Here is a 22,091-nt window from a genome sequence, read left to right as displayed (position 1 = left end):
ATATAGTTGAAATTCACAGATCACATTTGTTAGCTATTAAAATACCACCATACCAGAACTCAGGATCAATATACAAAGTTAACATTTGACATGCTTTTTTTATACAAGGTGGGGGGAGATTTTTAAAGTATTTTCTATTGTATTTCAGGTGTTACTATTAAGTGTATAATTTTTCCTTTTACCTCCATAGTTGTGGCATTAATTCACTATTATCTGTCATGCATATTTGTTATATTTCTATATCTAATTCTATCTATCCCTATAAAGATTTACAAGTCCCTACCTCCTCTGTCCCTCGAACACTGTTCAAACACAATGACCCAGAAGGCACACAGTTGTCCCCTCTCAAGAGCAAAATCCTTCGTCTCCAGCCTGGGTCCCACAAGGACAGCAGCAGAGTCAATTTTCCCATGCAATGTTGCCAACACGCTCAGCCCTATTTTGGCGATTACCTCATGATTTGAGGGGATAATTCATTCTTTGTGCCCCTCAGTACCTTAATGTATATACTAATAGTGGCGACCAGGGTGCCAATCACTCTTGACTAGATATTTGTGGACATGTAGTTACTGTGGATGAGAGTGCATTTACAATGGTTAGGGAACAACCATCAGATAGCAACTGATGCCTTTCAGTCCGTACTACCAAGGGCTGCATTTATATTGGGGGTTCAGATAAGAAACTCTATCAAGCAGGCCACAAATAATGTGATTCTTTCTCCATTATTTTTCAGGCTTTCTCGGTAATAAAACTGCTTCCCAGCCTGTGTCAAACTCAAGTTCCACACTACACGGCATTTTGTCCATTCTTTATGATTCCTTTCTATATACCCCTTTCCTTTATTCTCAAACGTCTTTTTCTGAAGAGATGTGGGTAGTTTTTTTCCAGGTTTGAAATTTCTAAAAGAATATAAAGAATATATGAAAACACTGAAGAGAAAAAAGTGATCTGCCAACCACATACCTGTCATCAGAACGAAAAAATGTGTGGATATTTAGGTAAGGATACTCCACAGCTACCAAGGAGAATACAATATTACATATCATAGGGTCAAGCACAGCTGTGTAAGAGCTGTGAATTTTTGCTACTCAGGAAAAAAAAAAAAGGCCTATTGAAAAACCTGTCAGAGATCAAATTTCATCAATAAAAACTGGCACAACCTCACATTGTTGAGAAAATATGGTAGACCAGGTATCCACACATTTCTTAAAGAACATTTCGTATAGAAGCATGACCTTTTGAATTTCTTCTTAGGATATCGAAGTACTAGAAGTACTAGCTAACAACTTCTCCAATAGCCTGCCCACAAGCAAATTTAAACTTTAGCAACTGGCATGATGGCTGCCCCTCGACCTTGATTAATCATACTGGAAGAACCTCACAAAAAAAAAATAAAGCCTGTTTAAATTCAATTCATTGAAACAGCAGCTGATATCTCTAATGTGTCCACAGAGTTTTAATCACATTCACCTCAGGCAGACCACTTTTCAGACAGATACCACAAGACACTACTGCTGGGAACTTAGCTACCAGCAGAAGAGGTTGAATACAGTGCATGAGTCCTCTCCCAGAAGAATTGCTAAAAATAATTAATTTTCTTCAACATGACACATCGCAAGCATGCACACATTTAAAACTTGCTGAGATGCTGTGTAGACAGAAGTCCATTCCAAATGAAAAATGCACTTATAATATTTTTATTTTTGAAAGCAGTGTAGTGGAAACACAATTTTGGGGAAGCTTACCAGTGTTAAAATTATTTTTTCACAGACCTGCATATAATTCTCTCTTTTTACAATGAGACAGGGGCAAAACTGCTGCTACCAATCTTGTTCCTTTCCAGTGAGAGAACTACAAGCCTTTGTTCACCAGAAACTGAGTGTCTGAGAACTTAAAATGGTTAGATGACCTGTCAAGAGATTAGGCAACTTCAGTAATACCTTTTCTGTCTGACTCCCACTTGAATATTTTGGTGGTGTGGGAGGTAGACTCTTATCCCTCTTAGCTTAGGAAACCCAGATAAGCTGGGACAGTTGCCCTGGCTCTGCTCCCAAGTTGTCTCTGTCCTCCTTAAGGTCTGTCCCTGGGTACAAGACCTACTTCAATTGAAAATAGTCTCCAATGTTGCAATTTCCCACCTGTTGCTCTGTGAGCCACATATTCTGACCAGAGGGAGCATGGAAAGCTGGAAGCAACATTACTGCAATGCAGTGACTCCAGGGAACGTGTCTATCCTCCCTCTGAGTTGGAGGATGCCTTGAATGAGGACAATCCTGAAGAAGTCGTCAGATAATCTGTGCTACAGACAGGGCCAACACAGCATTTGACTCATGCAAGGAGATTTAATCACACAATTTCTCTTACCAGTAGAATTCATATGACTAAATACTACCACAGCATGCTGAAAACCTACCTGGGAGAATCCTTTTAAGCTCACAACAGCTCAGTGAAATGAAATAATGTATTGTTCCAAATCATTCTCACTCAGTTCTTATACCTCAATTCAAATCTGGCTTAGCTCGCCATTACTTTAATGGTGATGTCTCATGTTCATGTAGCAAGGGCGCTGTGAAAGCAGCAACTCAGGACAGAAGTAGCCAGGGTTTCCTGGGTCAGCAAAGAAGTTTTGGAGCACAGCAGTAGAGAGGCAAGAACACGGTTTATGATTCGGCCTTTGTTTAGGCAGTGCTCTTAAACTGTGAAACCTGGATGAACAGGTAGGCAATCTTCTCACTTCTCTTTTTTTTTTTTTTTTAAATTAAGTTACCTTTGAAACCAAAATGAAAGTTTGTAAGAAAACTGTGTGGAAGTAACAGTAAGCCAAAAGGAAACAAATTAAAAAAACCCAAGTAGATTCTCAGTTTGCTTCATGCTGATATCCTGTTACCTTCTGTGTCACAAGGGGCATATATTTTATAGGCTATGATGTGAACTTATTTTTGGTTTTGCATACTTTGCAATTGATAAAAGAGCTTAGTTTACAGGTGTACTTCAGACATAATTACATTCACGTATAGTGCCTAGTGTACAGAGCCATAGAACTTTTTGTTGGCCTTCGACTACACAGCTGACGTAATCTGAAAAAACTCTTACTTCCATGTCATCAGATTCCAATGCACTTGAAATCAGGCTTAAAATGAATAAAAAATTTAAACTGAAGAAAGACAGAGCTCTTATTGCATTCCTGCAAAAATATTTCCTTATAGTAAATGAAATACTAATGGAGACAAATTCAACATATTTTAAGATAATTAAATAATACTTTCAGTCCAGTTCCACATTCCTGGTGAATTCACAACTCCCCATGACTTCAGCAAAAACTTGAGCAGTGGGATACCCACCCACAACGACCGCTGTTGGGCAAGTGCCTATGCATGTGTCAAACTTTAAGAATTTAATCAGTCTAATTAAGTCAAGTGGGATATTATGCATTTCCAAAATGATATGGGGATCTAGGTCTTATACTGTGTCTACACTAAAATTATTTGTAAAAACTCATTTCACCAGAATGTGAAAGACAAAGATTTTTCCATTGGCTCAGTCCTACTGGCCTCGACTCTCACCTTGGATTAAAAATCTCAGAATTTTTTTCCCAATAAAGAAAAGGATATAGTCTTCCTTTTAAATAATCAGAAATCTGAGCCTCTCAATAGCATTGGAAAAGTCTTGGTTTTGGCCTGTCCATACAGGCATCTGTTGTTTCTCTTCCTCTATTCATACTCACAATTCCAGCACCTGAATGACTTTATATCCATGAGTGAAGGTCAAAGTCTAAAATTCTAGCAGCCCTCAACTGGCCTTAAAATTCCCTTTCAAAAATATGAGGTGGGTGGATATGCTTTAAAAATTCTATTATTTCAGTATTTTCTTCCAGTGTATCCTTCTTCCAGATGTGGCCTCACCAAGTTATTTTTTTTCTTATTTTTATCTCACTGTTGACATTTTACAAGTTATTTTGGAACTGCTGAACCATGAAACTATTTTTATTGTCAAAATCCTGAATGGTTAAATAACAACTAGCTTTCACAGTTTGCCTCTTATTTATTTTATAATTTAGTTGAGCTACTAAATTTAGCTGTTAACTAATAGACTGTCTGCTCTGGGAAATAACTTATTTTCCACCCCTGCACACAAGATTTATGAAAGTCTGACTGTAAATATATGAATATAAACATATCGCTGCTTGTTGTAATCATGTACATTTTTACATGAACCTCCATGTGGATTTGGAATATGTTTATGAATAGAGCTTGTTTTCATGTAAATGGGATCAAGCAGTACCACTGGTTAGCTATTCAGAGAATCAGACAATATCACCCTTGCTGGAAATACTTCAATAAAAATTTATCCATGTACCTAATATTTGAACTCAGATTTTTTGCTTTCGAGTTCTCTGTTCTAATCCCAGATTTTATTGACTGACAATGAACTATATGATGGTGTTAAACTAAATGCAATCTATTCTATCCGTTTTTATCACTGCATACTTCAGGTTTCAGCCGAGGAGCTGTAAGAAAAGAGGGATTTTTTTTCTTCTCCAATGGCAGCCCAAAAAATTCAGAGAGCAAAAATCCTGCCAACAGTTCTCAAGCCAATTCTGTATCTCAGAAGACAAATACATGAAAACAAAAAGAAGATTTGAGTTTGATAAAGCATGGAACATTCTTTCCCCAGCCTTTTCATGTACCAGAAAACCTACTGTCCATAACTAAAAGAACGATTTCTAAAAGCAACAAACAATAAAGGGATTTTCATGCTTATTAAACTACATATGTGGGCACTTGCAATAAGAAAATAGAGACAATTTGTGAATAAAAACACATACTTTAAACTAACCTGTACATTTCTATTTATTTTTTAGAAATCTATAAATATTTATACTCTTACCTGCATCTTAAGTGCTTCAAAATAAGTGTACAAAATGCAGGGATTGCAAATGCATTATGTATTTTACCTGTCACATTTGATTCTTTGTTTCCTAAAGAAGCTGCACTATTTCCAAACAGACTGGGAGGGGTATTAGGCAAGAATATTACTGAAAAAAACAACTTAAGTCTTGCTCCACTCTGCTGTACTCCCAGCACAAATAGGATGACATGGTGTGAGTATCAAGAATACAAGAGATGGCACAGCCAGGTTGTTTTGATATTTGTGTGAAGAACAAATTTAACTCTAAATCTCTTGGCAAGACCTTGCTTCACCCACTTAATCTGGAGAACATCCATATGTGAGCCTTGTCTAAGCCTCCGAGAAGACTGCTGCCCTCCTGCTCATGTCCGCCAGCGCTCTGATCTGACTTTCATACTTAATCTGATCTAATCCTGTCCAGCATTAACTTCATCTGTGCAATGAAACCTGGAGTATCCATTCTAATATTTGGTGAGGAAGGCATTTACTAAATTACTTGCTGAAATCATATGGTGTTGTTTAGCTCCTTATTTTAATCAGATGATGCATCTCTGAGGCACATTATCAGCGATTAGTTCAAAACCCTTCTCTGTCCTTTTTGGGAACAAAGAACTTTTCTGAAATTAAATGCTAAGAGAAATGAAGCACTGTTGCATTCTGTCAACAAACAGGTATTAGAAAAGGGAAAAAGATGACTAAATACACTTTCTCCAATGCTATGCAAAAGCAATAACTTTTCTGAAATAAGAAGAGTTTGCTTAAATTGAAAAAAAAAAGGCGCTTTAGAGGAATATTTTATCAGAAGCCACTTAAAAAGAACATTGTTTAAAAAGACAATAGACAGCTTTGCACTTCCCTTTGCCTTCTTCCTTTAACTATTTCTTAGTAAGGTACAGAAATCTGCTGAACTGAGGTGTCTTAGGAAGTCCCTGTTTTCAGAATTTGGTCTCTAATAATAGTTATGTGCAACAAAACATCAACAGCTTTTTCTGTTTTGGACATTCAAAGGGTCAAGAGCAAATATTCATGAAAGAAAGGTAGATGCACTAAAAAATATCTGCTCTCCTAAATGAAATTTGCACATCTCTTTTTACACTGTCTCCATGTATATAACACAAATAATTAATAATGTACCATTTTTAAAGCTAGCACGCAGCAAACATAGCACAGCACAATTCTGCAAATCCACTGTCAGAAAAGGGTTGTGTCAATAATCAAATCTATTTGCATAAATTATTAAAACAATATACCATTTTGCAACATGCATCTATCTTTTCATTAATTGAGTGCTGTACTATCTTTTTTTTTCCCTAAGAATTCTCTTACAATTAACATGTGCCTGCCTAAATAATATAAAGCTTATGTCTACAAATATTGCTGTCAAATTGATTTAAGAAACAGAATATGATGGGGGAAAAAATGGTTTTGAACATCTTTTTTTTCCTCGGAAAGATTTTCTGGGAAGCAAAAAATATATCCCCTTATATCAATAGTCAGATCTTTCCTAAGAAGTAAGCTAATTGAGCTGTTTGTGTTGATAAACTCCCTTTTCTCCAGACTGTTCCTCACTGAGCCATAATTATTTGCAATTTGCCTAAGTCGTCCATTTACTGATACGTCAAGCATGAAACAGAGGCAATTCCAGAAAATGGAAATGCTTCTCAAAATCAATCTTTGGGAAATAATGTGGTAGAAGTTACTGTGTGATAGAAGACTACCTTATAACTGTCACATGGAGATGAATATTAATTTGTTGAGGTTAAGGTGGCTTTGTGCTTCATTTGTTGACTTTGCTTAGCCATCAGCAAGCAGCACAGTACAATTACTCCAGCAAAGCTATTTTTCTAACATGAGTTTTATGATTTTTATGTACTTACCAGTCAGCACACATAACAATGTCAAAATGTCCTTCCAGTTGAGAGACATCTGTCTCATTATCCCATCGTAAAATGCTAGAGGAAAAAAAGATTTATTTAAAAAAAAAGAAAAGAAAAGAGAAAAGGACTTACATTTTTCATCTTGAGATTTTTAAAGCATTAATACTATTCTTATGTGAATTAGCAGTGTTTTAAAAACGATATCCTTGTTACTTTCAAAGATGAATGTAAAAATATTATTCTGTACATTTTTAAGGTTTTAAATCTCAAAGCTAAAGACCTATCTTTTTAATATAACAGAATGGCAATCCACAGAGGTTCTGATGAGCAGATCACCAGCAAACATGCATTTCTGAATTAGTGGCACATGCTTCAGTTTTTTACCCCTTAACACCACTGCATGAGGAAGTGAAGTCAAAGTATTGACAATCTGAATGAAACACGAATTTGCGGAATAGCTGTGAATTCATGAATCTCCGTTACATCTGGCAGGCAAGTCAGCTACGTTTCTCATTGACGAAGTGAGCATTCACTTGGGCTGGAGGGAGGAGGGACAGGGTGAAAGAATGCCAAGCTTAACTTCAATGCCAGTTATGTTGCCTCAGGCAAGCTTAAAAATACAGCACTGCTAACTCTGTCAACACCTGTTCTCTCACAGGTGATCAGTTATTTAATTCTAAGGTACCCAACAGTAGGGAAAAAAGCACACATGTGCAAAGTTTTTCTTTGTTTATGAATGCTGCCGATTTATGTAGCTGCCATGAAGAATTTCAGTACTTTGCTCCCATTTAAAAATAGCAACCAGTATTGGAATTTACTGCATACTTAAAATATCATTAACCCGAAGATTTGAAGCTGCATTTCTATTTCTAGTCTATTTTTTAAAAAATAATCTATCCTTCTTTTTCATTTCCTGGTTATTTATAATAGAAAGCAGATAAATATTTATGGGAAAAGCACTTGTGGGGGAAGGGTCTAATCTGATCTTGTCAGGTTGTGCATGCTTATCTCAGTTTTGTATGAGTCTTGACCAAATAGACCCTTTAGTCTTCCCGCAGCTATAATCTACTTCTGGTTAAAAGCCATCTCCATTCACATACTACTCCTAATATTTAACTGAGGATCGGTTATAATGGGTTCATTCAGAAATGTTCCCTAAGTATACAGGAAAAAAGGAAATTGTATACATCGACTATACCATATGCAAAGAAGATTTGTAAATAAGCACATATATACATATAGAGCCACAAAGAGTTAAGGTACCACTACATGCTCACGGACACAAAATTTGAGAGAGAATGCTTTTAAAACATAGAAATTATGAAAGGAGAGGCCCAGTTGGTTGGGAAAGCTTTGATTACGTGGGGCTCAGCCTAACCGAACAGATCAGGACTCATTAGCCCATTTGCCCTCCTGGAATTTACTGTGACAATCCAAAGAGAGAAAAGAGTAGATTAATTTAATTTTTTCCCCTCAAATTGAAAGTATTCCAGATTTTAGAAGCCTAGGTAGCTTTGCACACTGGCACGCAGCAGGCATCCAGTAGTGGCAAGTGACAAAGGAGAGTTCTCACTCTCAGCTGCTGGCTGCCTGCTGGCTACCAGCGGCTTTTTCAACCCTGTTTCCGTGGAAACTTAGGTTAGAATGGTGAAAATTAGGTAAAGGTAAGTTTTGTGGGTTTAAAGCACGCACTCTAATACTTTAAGAATCCTGAAGCAGAACTGGAAATTGGTAGATGAACTGTGAGCCTTAAAAGGCCACCTTTGGTTCTCATTGCTACAGAAACAGAGATCTGATCAGTACCACTATAGGGATTTGAATTATGATTTTTTTAACCCATATATTTACTATACTTCACTCATGCAGTTCAGAAGGCAGCACAGGTGCCTCCTCCTGGCAAAAAAAAACCCCAAACCTTTCTCATGCTACTGTCAGGTTCCTGCTGAGCAGCCAAAATACAGCATTTTCTGTGCACACCTACTGTAGGCACAAAGGAGTTTGTGCAGGCAGGTAAAAGCTCAGAATCCATAATGCTGAGCAAAATATGGAATTGACGAGTTGCCAGGAGCGTGAGCAGTGGTGCAATGTGACTGGCATGTGTGCTGTTGGGAGGACACGTGTGCTGTGGGCCCCACATGCAGCCATCAGCCAGTCTTCCTCCATTTTCCTGATCAGGCACCAGGGCTGCTCCCGCTCTCCAGCTCCAGTCCAGCTGCATCCCTGAAGACACAGTAATTATGTAAAAGCGAAAAATTTACACGCAAGATTTTCAAATTCAACTTTGCCATTAATTTTCAAAATGTACAGGAAACATTTTGTTCCTGTGGGTAATAACCACATAAACTAAAGATAATTCCTTTAAAATAAATACCAACAGGAGTCATTCTGATCTCACTCAGGATACATGCACACTGGTTGGGGAAAGGCAGCTACAAGCCGTATATATTTATCCTTGCTATCTTTAGACAAGTGCAAGTATGACTAGTAAGTGAAGTGCAGCTCGGATATGTGAAGCTCAGTACAGGCTGCAACCTCCAAAACTCTTTAGGTAGCTGACTCTGGGCTACCATATCGACACCTTTATCCCTTTAACGTTTCCACAAATTTGCATGAGCTGTGATCAAACATCTGCACCTGCACCTGTAAAGCAGACATGCCCCTGCATATCAGGGAATCAGAAACAATTCTGCTTAGTGTCAGCACTATTACATCATTAACACTGATGTCAGAATCAGCTATTTTGAATTCTAGTGCTTGTGAAAGTAGGGCATCAGAGTCAGGATGTATATAAATACCATTAACTCGCCATACAAGTTCTTATTATCCAAACACAATTCCTGAGTGTGAAGTACAGAAAAATCCACTGATATTGCAAATCAAATCTGAGAAAGGTAAAGATGTGCATATGTGTATCAAAATGCGTGTATCTATGCATTAAGGGGGTCAGAAACATTAATTTTTTCTGGGATTATTGAGGACATGACTCTTGGACTTAGTGGCTAGACCTGAAAGAAATACCAAATGTACCATGCAGCAAGGGCTGATTGCATTTTCATTTAAAGAGAAGCACTGCTAGGAAATCCAGAAAAGTATTAGCAACAGAAATCTGAAAATCTCAGTCTTTATGAAGTTTCCTTTAAAAAAAGACAGACATAAGTTCCAAACCACCATACCACCACTTTTAAATCACCAGCATTGTGTTGAGACCAACATGAAAAAAACACAAGCCTTATTAAGATTCTCCTCTCGTTCCCTTTTCAGGGATGCTAAACTAGTGGACAAAACCCGCTTTTTTATAACGCTACTTTTCCTTCGGCAAAATACGAAGTTTTAAAGATAATATTTTTATGCCTTTCTTTTGATGGAAGATGCTACACAACTAACAGCTGAAATTGTTTGTTAAATCTGAAAAATGCCCTTTGCTCTGTCCAAGCCATACCCTCAATGGCTTTTTTTTTTTTTTTTTGTATAAACAAACAAACAAAAAAAAAACCCTAACATATTTAAGGCTTGTAAAGCTCACTCTTCTCATTATTTTGTGCTGGCTTATTTAACTCATGCACATTTAGGTTTTTGCAATTGAAAACAGGCAAATCAGTTTCAGCAGAAAGGGCTCTGAAATCCCCTGGAAATATAAAACAGTTTGGGAGCTTTTTTTGGCTACAACAAGAACATCAAAAAATGAAGCAGGATGTGAGGGAAAAACACCACTGCGCTGTTCGGCTACTACTTAGGCCAAAATGAAGGTGGCTGAAACTTGGTACCTGCTAATGGCTGTTTTATGGCCTGTATCAAATGAATTTGACCAGTTTTCAGAGGAAAAGTACCCACGTCACAAACCTATTACTATAATTAGCAATCTTGATGGCAGTCCTAGCAAAAAGGACAAGGACTGAATGAGCTATGGAGAATGAACTATCCTCTCACATTCAGAGGTGGCTTTTCCAGGTCAGGGATAAAGCATGCTATCGAAATAGTCTGAAAAAACATGTTCTGATGCTTTATTTCCCTAGGCTGTGAATCTTACACCATTCTAAAGCAACAAATTCATTAAAAAAAACACAAACCGAAACACCCAACAAACAATCAAAACATTTTCTTTGCATGTTTTTTGTCTTTCTTTTTTTTTCTTTTCCCCTGATTTATCTTTTGAATTGACAAGCAAGCCAGAGAATGTGATAAGGTTCAAGATAAGAAGAATGGTAATGGTAATAGAACAAAAAGATCAACTGAGAAAATAGGGACTTTAAGTACTACCAGCATACCCCCAAATATTGTCTTGTATTTCAAAGAAAATAAACCCCAGACAAAATAGCAAACGTCTCAGGGACAGTTACAGCCCTGTACAGTAATTCTAATTTACGGAGGGTAGCTTGACAAATGTCGACACTCTTTTTCTTACACCAGTAAAGTATCTCAGCAATCTACAACAAAAGACCTCATTTTACCAGGTTTTTATTTCTCATGCAAAATTCCTCATCACTGTTATTATTCAACTTCACCGTTTGTCTTCCAAGTGTGTCTAGGCAGGTAACTTACAGGAGAAAAAACAGGTTAAGTCTCTGATTGTTAAAACTTGAAACATTTCCAAGTTCCTCTGAGATGTTCTTGTGATAAATGGTATAGGCTAGAGTAGCTCTCAAGCTGGCAGAAGATGAGTTGTGCAGACAAAGACTAAAAATCAAAATTAGAAGCAAGGACAAAGGACACAGAAGGTTTCCTTGCCTCAAAATGTATTAGTGGTTTTAATAAAGATAAAAGAATTTGTCCCAGTTAGCAGATGAACAGCTACCAAGAATCCCTGTCTACCCGCCTCTTCTTTTCATATTTTAATTCAGGCTTCAGTCTTTGAAAAGTATTATCATTGGTAAGTACACAGGTTCAGGTAAAAGATTTTGTCCAGGGATTTATTTGACTTTTTCCCTGCCATTAATCAAGTTCATTAACCCATTAACAAAAGGGATCATCAGGACATTTCTCCACACCTTGATCTTTGTTTGAGATTCCTCAGTTTTGTGTAAAGATCAAAAAGATGGATTTTAATTTAGTGACAGAGGCAATGCGTACACCCATTTTTACAACTCCTCTGAGGATTCCTGCAAGTTTGCCTGCCAGCATTTCCTCATCTTTTTCATCATATTCTCATTAGGGTTGCTCTTATTTCTCCACCTTCTGCCTCTGTTACTTTCACTTCTTCACTTTGCTCTGTATTCTTATCCATTATCTCATTCCCTACAGTGAATACTTGGTTTGAAGGGACCAAGGTTAAACTTTGAACCACAGGTACCCAACATTAACCACTCAGATTTCTAAGCAGTTCAAATGGGATATTTACAATTGCTGATGGGAATTTCCTTCTAACAATCTCCTTGGAGGTTTTGTCAACTTCCACATCATTTATCTACTCTTGTCAAAGTGTATTGATGACCTTTCTCAGCTCTCCTTTAAAATAGCACCTACAAACCTGAAAATAGGCTGCTCCTGTGCCTCCAACTCTGTTATGCTGGCTACAAGTATCCTTGTTATCCTCCCCCACCATACCTACTTCTGGTATCAGACCATAGACCCTCTAACACTTCCTGATTTTTGCTCTATGTTGACACAATGCCCGGTACAACAATTCATGGTGAAGCCTCATCACATTAATGGTGTAATACAAAAGAAGAAAAACCAGCAAAACCAAATATGGGTCCTTTCTGAGACATTCTATTATTCTAACTAGGTTTTCCTGCCTAAAAGTTCCTTTTTAAAAGTATATGATAACGTTACATGCTTCCCTTATTCCTTATTCTAAGAACATATTTTCTCTCTCTTATTCGCTACAACATATTTTGCTAAAATTCAGATGGGAACATTACAGTTTTGTCTTTAAAAATAACAGTCCTAACACTTACACATTTGCTGCAGATCAAAAACTACTGTTTTTTGGGACACCATAAATAGACTGCATGTAAATACAACTGCTGCAGAGCAAAGTTTTCTATTTTGTAGACACACCACAGCCCAACATTCAATGCAAATGTGGCTATTTTTCAAAAAGAAGTGAGAATATCTTGTATAAAGAAGTTATCAATAAAAAAATACCACTGGTGTTTGCAAACTTGTCTTTTTGCATCCCTCTTCTACATCAATTCATCCTAAATCAGTTGCTATTTAGGAGATTGGCTACTGTTTTTAGCAACGTTCAGGTAGTACATTATGCACAAAATGGATGGTTCTCACATTCTAATTCAGACTGATATGGTATTAAAAAATGCATAATTTCAAAATGCAGGACAGCATAAGCACATGGCACAACCATATTACTGGATCAGTGAATGAAAGCATTGTAGAAGTTTGGCTTGTGTAAAAACATGAAGGAAAAGAAGACAGTTTCTTGCTCTACGGAGAATAATCTATCCATGAATATGGAGAGGATAATCAAAGGAACAAGAAGAAAACACAAAGAGTGTAAAGTGAACCTGGCAGGTCCACAAGGGCTGAATGGGGAAAAAATTAAAACCAGCAGCAATTATGTGATTCACACATGCTTAAATTCTGAGGGCAGAAGAGACATCCAAGTTTTCAGATTTCTGTATCAAGCCCATATATCTCAGGAAATTAATATATGTTTCAGAAAGATATCCAACTTGATTTAAACATTCATTGCTTAAGAAACTACCACTTCCCATGGAAAGATGTTCTAATGTATTATCACTCTCTCCATCAAATCTTATTTTTTTCTAGACTGAATTTGTCTAGCTTCAATTTCTACATCTTGTTAGGTACTTGTAAGATAGATTAAAGAGTGATCTTCTGTTAGAGATTTTTTTTCCCCACATGAGACTTTCAGATCAAAATCAATTCACTTCTTAACAATCAAGTAATTTCTTTGACAAGTTAAGTAAACAGAGCTCTTTAACTCCCTCATTTCCAGACCCTGATTCACTCTTCTGCCTCTTTCCCAAACCCCATTCATTTTCAGTATCCTTGGTAACATTTGAATAACTGAAAATTGATTGAATATTAATGAAATAAATGAAGACAACACTGTAATAATCATTTAGTCAAAATTTAAAGTTTGTCCCAACTTTCCTATGTCTGTCGCAAAGATGAGCTGAGAGCACCTGTAAAGAAGAGAAGATACTGAAAGTGTGTAAAATGTACGTGACAACTGTTATGGTTGAGCCAAGGTAGAGAAGGAACAGTAGGCAAAAGTACAATGGCAAAAATATGAACCAGGAAACAAGGTAAAAGTTGGCTAGAAAGATGGATACACAAAAGAGCATAGGAATAAAATAAATAATCTCTGATTCTAACATCTCACGGACATTTTTCTTTAAAGCCCTGGGAAGAAAGATGTAAGTTTTCTCATATCAGTGGTCTCCACCTAGTCTTTCTATCCAGTTCAAGAGAGTACAAGAGGAATAATTTTACCAAAAGCATGGTTTTTAAGCTAACAGGAGACGATCATAAAATAGCCAAGGATTTGATCAAGATTTAAAATAATGCTATACTTTTAGCTAGCACCTAGCTTTTCTCCATGTTCTTCCAAACACGGAGAAATTTCTCTACAAAGCTTGCTAACTTTTCAGTTTTTTCTCTTCCTATATTTGTATCTGGTTGCACACAGAAGACAGACAAAACTACAATATAATTTAAAACAAATTGCAACTTCACTAAGTCACCCAAACTTGGTGAAATACACAAATAGGAGACGCTTGGAAGTTAGTGAAAGTCAGCTGGTATGGCCAAATGGTAAAGAAAGGTTATTAGAAACAAGATGTCATTCCTCCAAAAGCTGAATCACACCCAAATGAAGGATCACAAACTTGGAAAATTAAATATGATAATAAAATTAGGCAGGCAGATTCTTTTGTTCTAAATCTTCCTGCAGACAGCCACTGGAGAAGAGTCCTGGCATGGCTAAATAATGGAACAAAAAACAGGGAATGCAGGAGGGATTTAATCAGTGGAGTTTCCCTGGGACCTGTTCTATTCAACATGTTTACGAGGGATGAGCACTGAGGTGGTCAGGTTTGCTGGTGCTACGAAGTTATTCAAGACACTAAGGAAAAGAGGAGACTGTGAAGAATTGCAGAAGAATGAAACTAAGTTATTGGACAATAAAATGGCAGATGAAATCCAGTGTGGATAGATGCAAAGTGCACAACAGGAAAAATAATTCTGGCTTCACATAGAAAATGAAGGTCTCTGAACTGACCATCACTGGTGTGAGGGCCAGTGTCATGAAAATATCAGCTCAGTGCCCAACTGCAGGCGAAAAAGCAAATTACTGTTAGGCATTTTTTGAAGAGGAATAGAAATCACCATTATTCCCCTACATATATCTGTCATTTGTGCACACTTTGAATGGAGTACTGCCTGCCTTCATCTGAAAACAAATAGATTGAAAAGGCAAAACATACAGAGAAGGGCAAGTATGATCAGAGATATGGAATGGTTTCCACCTGAGTTGAGTTTTCTGTGACAGAGAGTTACAAACTCACAATCGACATGTACAGACTGTTCATTGTTTCTTCCCACACATACATCAAGTCATGAAATGAAGACAGAAAGAACCAAAGAGCAGGATTTTTTCCTTTTGGCAGCTTCCTCCTTGCCAACAGACGCTGAACATGCAATGGTGTTACCTGGGGAGACTGGAAAAGGAGATAACAAAAGGGATTCCTTCAGGGTTGCTAAACTGGCAAACACAACAAGTTCAACAAGTATGCTTTCAACAGGTTTGAATTTAGCAACATTCAGGTCAATTTGATTATTGGTAACATAGTGGGAGTCTTTATTAAAGCTGTCCTATGTTGACAGAACCTGTTACACGACCAGCTAAAATAGGGCACATTAGAAACTGGCATATTTGAAGAGCATTGCAGTAAGATAAAATATTCACATGTTCACAGTTACAGAGGAAGCGGTAATTAATATACGAATGAAATCAGGATTATACAGCTCAGTGCTCTGTCATTGAGACCTTACCCTACTATTACACTGAACAACATTTAGTCCTTAGAAAGGACATTTTTTTCTCTTTAGGTTTAATTCCAGAAGCTTGTAAATACATTGCATTTGTAAGCGACACTAAAATCTCAGTTAACTGATTATAACTTATCTGTTAACCTTTAAGGAGAAGAAATCATCACTTTTGGTCACGTGACCATATATGTAGACTATAGAATGAACAAAAGTATATGATACATTATTACTAATCAAATCAAAGACTGCATGACACCATAAGCATTTCTCTCACTGACTTAATGTTTTATTTACTTGTTTACAAATGGAATGTTATCTCTCTGAGGCAACTCTTAGCAAAACAATAGACTAGTCCACAACTAAAAAACCTCACAGGTCCCATATCAGCAATAAGTGTACAAATTTTGTTCTTAACAGATTCAGTCTTCTTGGACAAGGGAATCTGATAGAAAAAACAAATTGTCTGGTAGGTAAGACAGACAGAGTCTGTTAACCTTTAGAACGTTTATACTGCCAGCCTTCCTCTTAGATAGAACTTTTCCATCATGACATTTGTAATAACAACAATTTTTCAAAATTCTGCTACCCAAACCCCTGCTTCAGGAAGATTTCCACATTAAAATAAAGAGAAGAAAAATAGTAGAGATTCCTCTACTTTGTTATTGTTAATTTAATAATTGGTGGACATGTTCAAAACAATGTATGATACAGGTCAAGCTGATAACAGTTGATGGTAAAAAGACCTCTATCAGGATAACTCATATGCTAAGTTATGGGGTAAACAACACGATTCAGGGATAGTTTTTGAATTGTGAAAAAAACAAAAAAAAAGTCAAACCCATACACGGTATGAATAACTCACCTTACCATGCAAAATCATTATTAGTAACTTGGTGGCATTACTGTTCCTATTTCCAGTAAGTGTAAGCAAGAAATTCTGAACATACTCATGGAAGCTAAAAATAAAACAGAATTGTATATGCACTGCTGAAGTAAACTGTTTACTAAATATCTATTATTATATTATAACACATAATATGACAAACTGCCAGTTTGGCTTACATTACATTACTGTACTTTTAAACAATAATCAAGAGTTGGCAGAGAGCTAAATAAGTGCTCATTTACTGTATTTTTACAAATCCAAATAAATAAATGTATGGCAGGTTGTCCTAATCTAACTTCTCTCGGCTGATACTGGATTGCTCCTTTTTGTGCCATACATTTTTTGGCATATTTTCCAAGTCTAGACTTAAATGTCTGGAACAACCACAAACTGACTCTCACACTGATAATTTCTACTGCTTGTTCAAGGAAAAGTCTACAAGATCCTGAAGTGAGATGAAGGTGCAGTGTGAAGGGTCTATTGTGAATTATCTTTCCTATGGAAAAAATCTTGTATCTTAGCACTGGACATTGTGCAAAGTTACAATTCTGGATACTATTTAAATTACATGTTAGAGTGAGGAACAGGCCTTCTCGAGATTAAATTAATGGTGCAGTAAGTCAAATACATAACTATATTCATTTGCCTGCAATCTCTGATCAATACAAAAAAGTCACCTAATGTCACTTTGCATGTCAGTGCTGCATTCTTTCCTATAAACCACTACGTTTTCTTGTGGTTTCTCCACACCCCACCACAATCATTGTATAACTAAGGATTTTGGTTGTAGGAAAAGTGAAGCAGGGTTACAGTAATATTACAGATTTTACATCAACCTTTTTGTTTCTTCAAGGCCTTGAGAAGTGATCAAATACATTTGTTACTACCTTCATCACATGTCACTACTGAATATGATGAATTGATCCATCAACTAGCACTTCTCAAATAACCAACCAAAGCATAACCTTAATTTTGTCAGGAGAAATCAACTATTAAAGTGTTTAATATACCGAAATGCAAGATAGTAATTTAATTTTGGAATTAGAGAGTCATTTGAATACTTACTTTACAAAACTTTACACTGTTACAACAAATCTGCAAAGCCTTAAGAAAGAAGAACTAAAAGTCAAATTCTGTGTTTATTATGACGAGCGTTATGTTTTGATGCAGTATTTCACTTTTTGTAATTTACTTATTTTATTTATGCAAATAAGGCCTCAAATGCTATTGCACTCAAGAAGTTAAACACTTGACATTTTTACTCCTTAAAAAGCAACATTTGGTGACGTCTAGATATGTTTATTAATTAGTGATTATTAACACCCAGTAAACAACATCATGTCTTGTAAAACACAATCTTTCTTCACAGCGTGAGGCTGAAATCTATTATTCACTGATTCCATATGCTGAAATACACTCAAATGATCACAAATGACCTTAAGCATTAGATAAATGTAAATGAGGACAGGGTAGAAAATGTGCTTTTGATTGATATCTAAAAGACCAGGTTTGAAGTCTTGACAAGGGATGAAATCTGAAATCTCATACAAAGTAGAGGGCAATTGGAAATCTACAGAATCTCAGCTTCTGGATGGACAGACCACACGACCTCTCCTCAGCAGGGATGAGGGGCTGAGGCTGCTCACAAGAAACGTTCAGCACATGGAACCTGAAAGATCATTTCTGGGGCCCACATGGCCTTTGTCTGCTTGGCAGGCACTTATTCGGATGCACAGATAGAGCTCTAAGTTACATGCACGTACACCCTAATGAAGGCAGAATTTTTTTAACCATAAGTGCTCACTTAGAAGAACTTCTCTAGACAGAATGGACACATAAGCATAGGGATAAATAATGTGAATGATAGCCATTAAAATTGTATGGGTTTAACCCTCTATGTTAATAAGCTTATTCTGCTGTAACAGCTTGCCTTTCTCAGCCCTTTTTCAGCTTTACTTTTGTTACTTTGAGGAGGACTGAGAGCTCTTTTGGAATGAGAATCACCAAAAAAAGAAGATTTAGACACACAAATAACAGTGCACTATTTGCTCTTGGGTAGCTATCACTAAGCACATTCTAATTCTTAACCCAATGCTACGGATGTGAAGTACTTTACAATTTACTTTTAAAATACGACAAGAGATGAACACACTTCAGATTTTCAGCTACCTCCAGTCCCTATTGTACCTGGAGATGCCTCAATGAAGTAGTTAAAGGGCTAACCTCAGTGGCCACCACCTACTACAGGATGGGTCAGGAAGGGCTCTGGAGATGATATTAAACCAAATTTTCTGAAGCTCTGCAATGTCCACCTTCCAGACCACACATCTGGGCCTAATTTGGAGACAACGAGCTGGTGCACTATGAGAAAAATGCTGGGTGCACCCTGGACCTCAGGACATCGTCAATGAGAAACGGGGCCCAGCACACTGTCTGTCCTTGCCGTGGCAACATGACAGTGGCTGCACAGACACGATGACCAAAAAACCTCCCATGGATGCTCCAACATCTGCCTCAGGGGAAAACGGGAGTTGTTGGCACTCTGAAGTCTCAGAGCTATCTAAAATGAAACCTGCCAGTGATTTAGGTACATTCATTCCAAGCCTCATATTCGGTACAATGGGTAACGCTGACTCTGAAGTAGCCAAATTTCAGCCATGCACCAAACCACAGCTTGAAGAGACACAGCGTGTGTTAAAAAAAAATAAAAAGGAAAAAGAGGTTATGTCACCAAGATTAATCATACCGTATTTGTTATATTAAAAAGCAATTTTTTTTTATACTAAATTTCTGCCTTGCATCACTTACCTACTTATATTGTATGTACATCTGTGTCAGCATCAATAATATAGGCCACACTTTCACACTTTAGAATGCATTTCACATTTACATAAAATATACAGTTACATGCAAGAACCAGTAAAACAGTTTAGTAGAATCTTACCAGCTTGATACTTTCTGAGCCTTAAATACTCCTGCATTTTGGTTTCTCCTGATGATCTCACTTACATCTGTAGCATATTTGTTAAGAATTCTCTATAAAACTAGAGCAGTAATAAAAATAATTTTAAAAATACATTTTTTTTCCATTGTTAATACCTTCATAAAGTCGTGTATCTGTTTGGTCATCTTTAATTTGTGCTAATAGTCTTTTCAGAAACATAAATTTTACATTGCTACTCCAGCACATCAAACATAGATCTATGCAGCAACTTGCTCTTGCTGCCACCCTCCACTGGCTGTGGAGGCTCCACTGACATTTTGTGAAGCCAAAAACTAGAAATGGATTGACAGAAAACTGGTTTAAACAAATTTCTGTAGCTTCGACATGTCTTTTAAATCTCTTCCACAATATGCTATGAGAAATATTACTAGTAATGAATGGTCTATGCCTGTGAAGCAAAAGGAAGGTGTTTTTAAGCAGAGCTTGAAGTAACATGGTTATAAATTAGCTACACTGCACTTAAACTCTATAACTGAGGAAAACTATTAATAATTGTTGTAAACACGTTAACACTAGCTTTTTTAAATAATTTATAAGCCCATGTCTTCAGGCATTCAGGCTGAACATGACCTTTCTAACCTAAATTTCCCAGGACTGTTGAAAGATCCATACACTATATTTTAATGGCCATTATAGTGCACTGCAACAATGTTTTGTATTATTGATGTTTTCAGACAGTAGTTCAAGTCACTAGCACATGGTGTGAAACAGAGCTAAGGCAGAAGGTACACAGCCTCTCTGAAACAGGAGACAATTTTCACTAAAAATGAACCTTATCCTTGGATTTTGACATGTTGAACCAAGTAGAGATGCTTCCAGTGTTCTGGGGGAAAAGAATTTGATGTTCATGACTGACTATGCCATAGATATTACCTAAGTTAGAAAGTTTGCATCTGAATGCATATAATCCAAAATTACAAAGGGGGGTGAATCTGACAACTTCGCCTATGTATACCTTAATTATTCACTTGAAATATCTGTATTTTTAAAAATACTTTATTTAAATGATACTGAATGAACTTAGACAAAACACACTAAACCAACAAGAAAGTTTTGAACAAAGCTGCAAAAGGAATAACATGTCTTTATTTTATTGATTTTCCAATATAAATGATCTGTTAAATCAATTAAAACCTGCCCATGATAAGCAAAAGGACTGAGTTAGAGTGGAGTCTTTTAAATGGACTTGTAACTCAAATCATAATGTCCTTTTAAAAACCTCCATAAACCTCGTGCATAAGATCATTGATTAATATAAAATATAGCGCTATGCTTCAGAGTGAAATGGTTAAAATCACAACGATTTGAAATTAACGTATTCATAAATTGTTTTAACTTGTAACATTTCAATAACATATCCTAATATAGATATTGAAAGCATACATAGTGAATACTTCACGTGGCAGTATGAGTTGGAGAATATTACGAAGAATGTCAAAAATTAAAAGAAAAATCAAATCCTCAAAAGCTTGAGACTTCACAAAGCAAAGCTGTTAGTTACGCTCACTGAACAGCGATAACAACAACAAAAACAACAATAATTATGATGATGATGATAATACAAAGGCAGATTCTCAGATGCAATGCACTATTGCCAGGTCGATTTTCAATTACATTTCACTGATGTATTCATTTGTTTCTTAATGTGCTCATCTTGCCCATTAAGAATAATTAGCAGGCTTGCTTGGTGATTTCCTGGCTTCTGACAGTGATTTTTTTTTCTTTTTTTTTTTTTTGTTGACAACCACTTCTACTTTTTGGAAAGTAATTTTTGGATATTAGAGTATGACTGGCATGTAATTTAAGCTTCCTAAGAAATTTAAAGGGAAGATGTAAACAGTAATTTTTAAACAAGATTATTTTAATCTATAATACCTACATAAAAGCCTAATACTAGGCATTAACTATTCCTGAAGAGCAAAATCTAGAAAAGAAAACAGTATTTTATCCCACATGAATTTGGTATGCTAAACAATTAAAAAATACCACCAGCAATAATAAAAATTAGCAGAAATACATAATTTGTAGTCTGTGTCACTTGGTGCCAAATACTGTTTCCTGTTACACTAAAAATTCTTACTGATTTCAGTGAGTCTGGTGTGCCTGAAACAGACCTAAATTTAGCCTAAACTTCTATTATAGCTAGTCACTATAGAAAAGAATGCAGAAGAAAATTACCATATGACAGATCATAGAATTACTACTGAAGACCAAAAAACACATGAAATGCAACATAAATTTTCTTATGTGCACTTTCAAGACTACATTCTACCTACACTGTAAAGTTCGTAGTCTGCTGCACTTTGGCACCCTGCTAATATTAAGCCCATTGTAAAATCCGACACAATAAAAGCACTTTGAATGCTGGGCCTTCAGAGCACCAAATGTTAAAAAAGAAAAATAAATTCCTGTTAGAGCTTTCCACCAATCGCTTCCCTGAAAG

The 22,091-nt window shown here is 36.4% G+C and overlaps 1 protein-coding gene across 1 annotated transcript in view; it reads right to left on the bottom strand.

Annotated features, from left to right (window-relative positions):
* The window catches only part of CAMKMT (calmodulin-lysine N-methyltransferase), a 216,509-nt gene that overhangs the window by 14,307 nt on the left and 180,111 nt on the right, over positions 1-22,091 (bottom strand). The window contains exons 7-8 of the mRNA XM_082047746.1: positions 19,589-19,655; positions 6,786-6,860 (exon numbers count right to left, since the gene is read on the bottom strand). Of these exons, the coding sequence (XP_081903872.1) occupies positions 6,786-6,860; positions 19,589-19,655 (142 nt within the window). The remainder of the gene's footprint in view (positions 1-6,785; positions 6,861-19,588; positions 19,656-22,091) is intronic.

Source organism: Streptopelia decaocto (assembly GCF_964273445.1).
Source record: "Streptopelia decaocto genome assembly, chromosome: 3".
NCBI lineage: Eukaryota > Metazoa > Chordata > Aves > Columbiformes > Columbidae > Streptopelia > Streptopelia decaocto.
The sequence above is the reverse complement of the archived record's forward strand: the minus strand, read 5'-3'. Positions and strand labels throughout refer to the sequence as shown.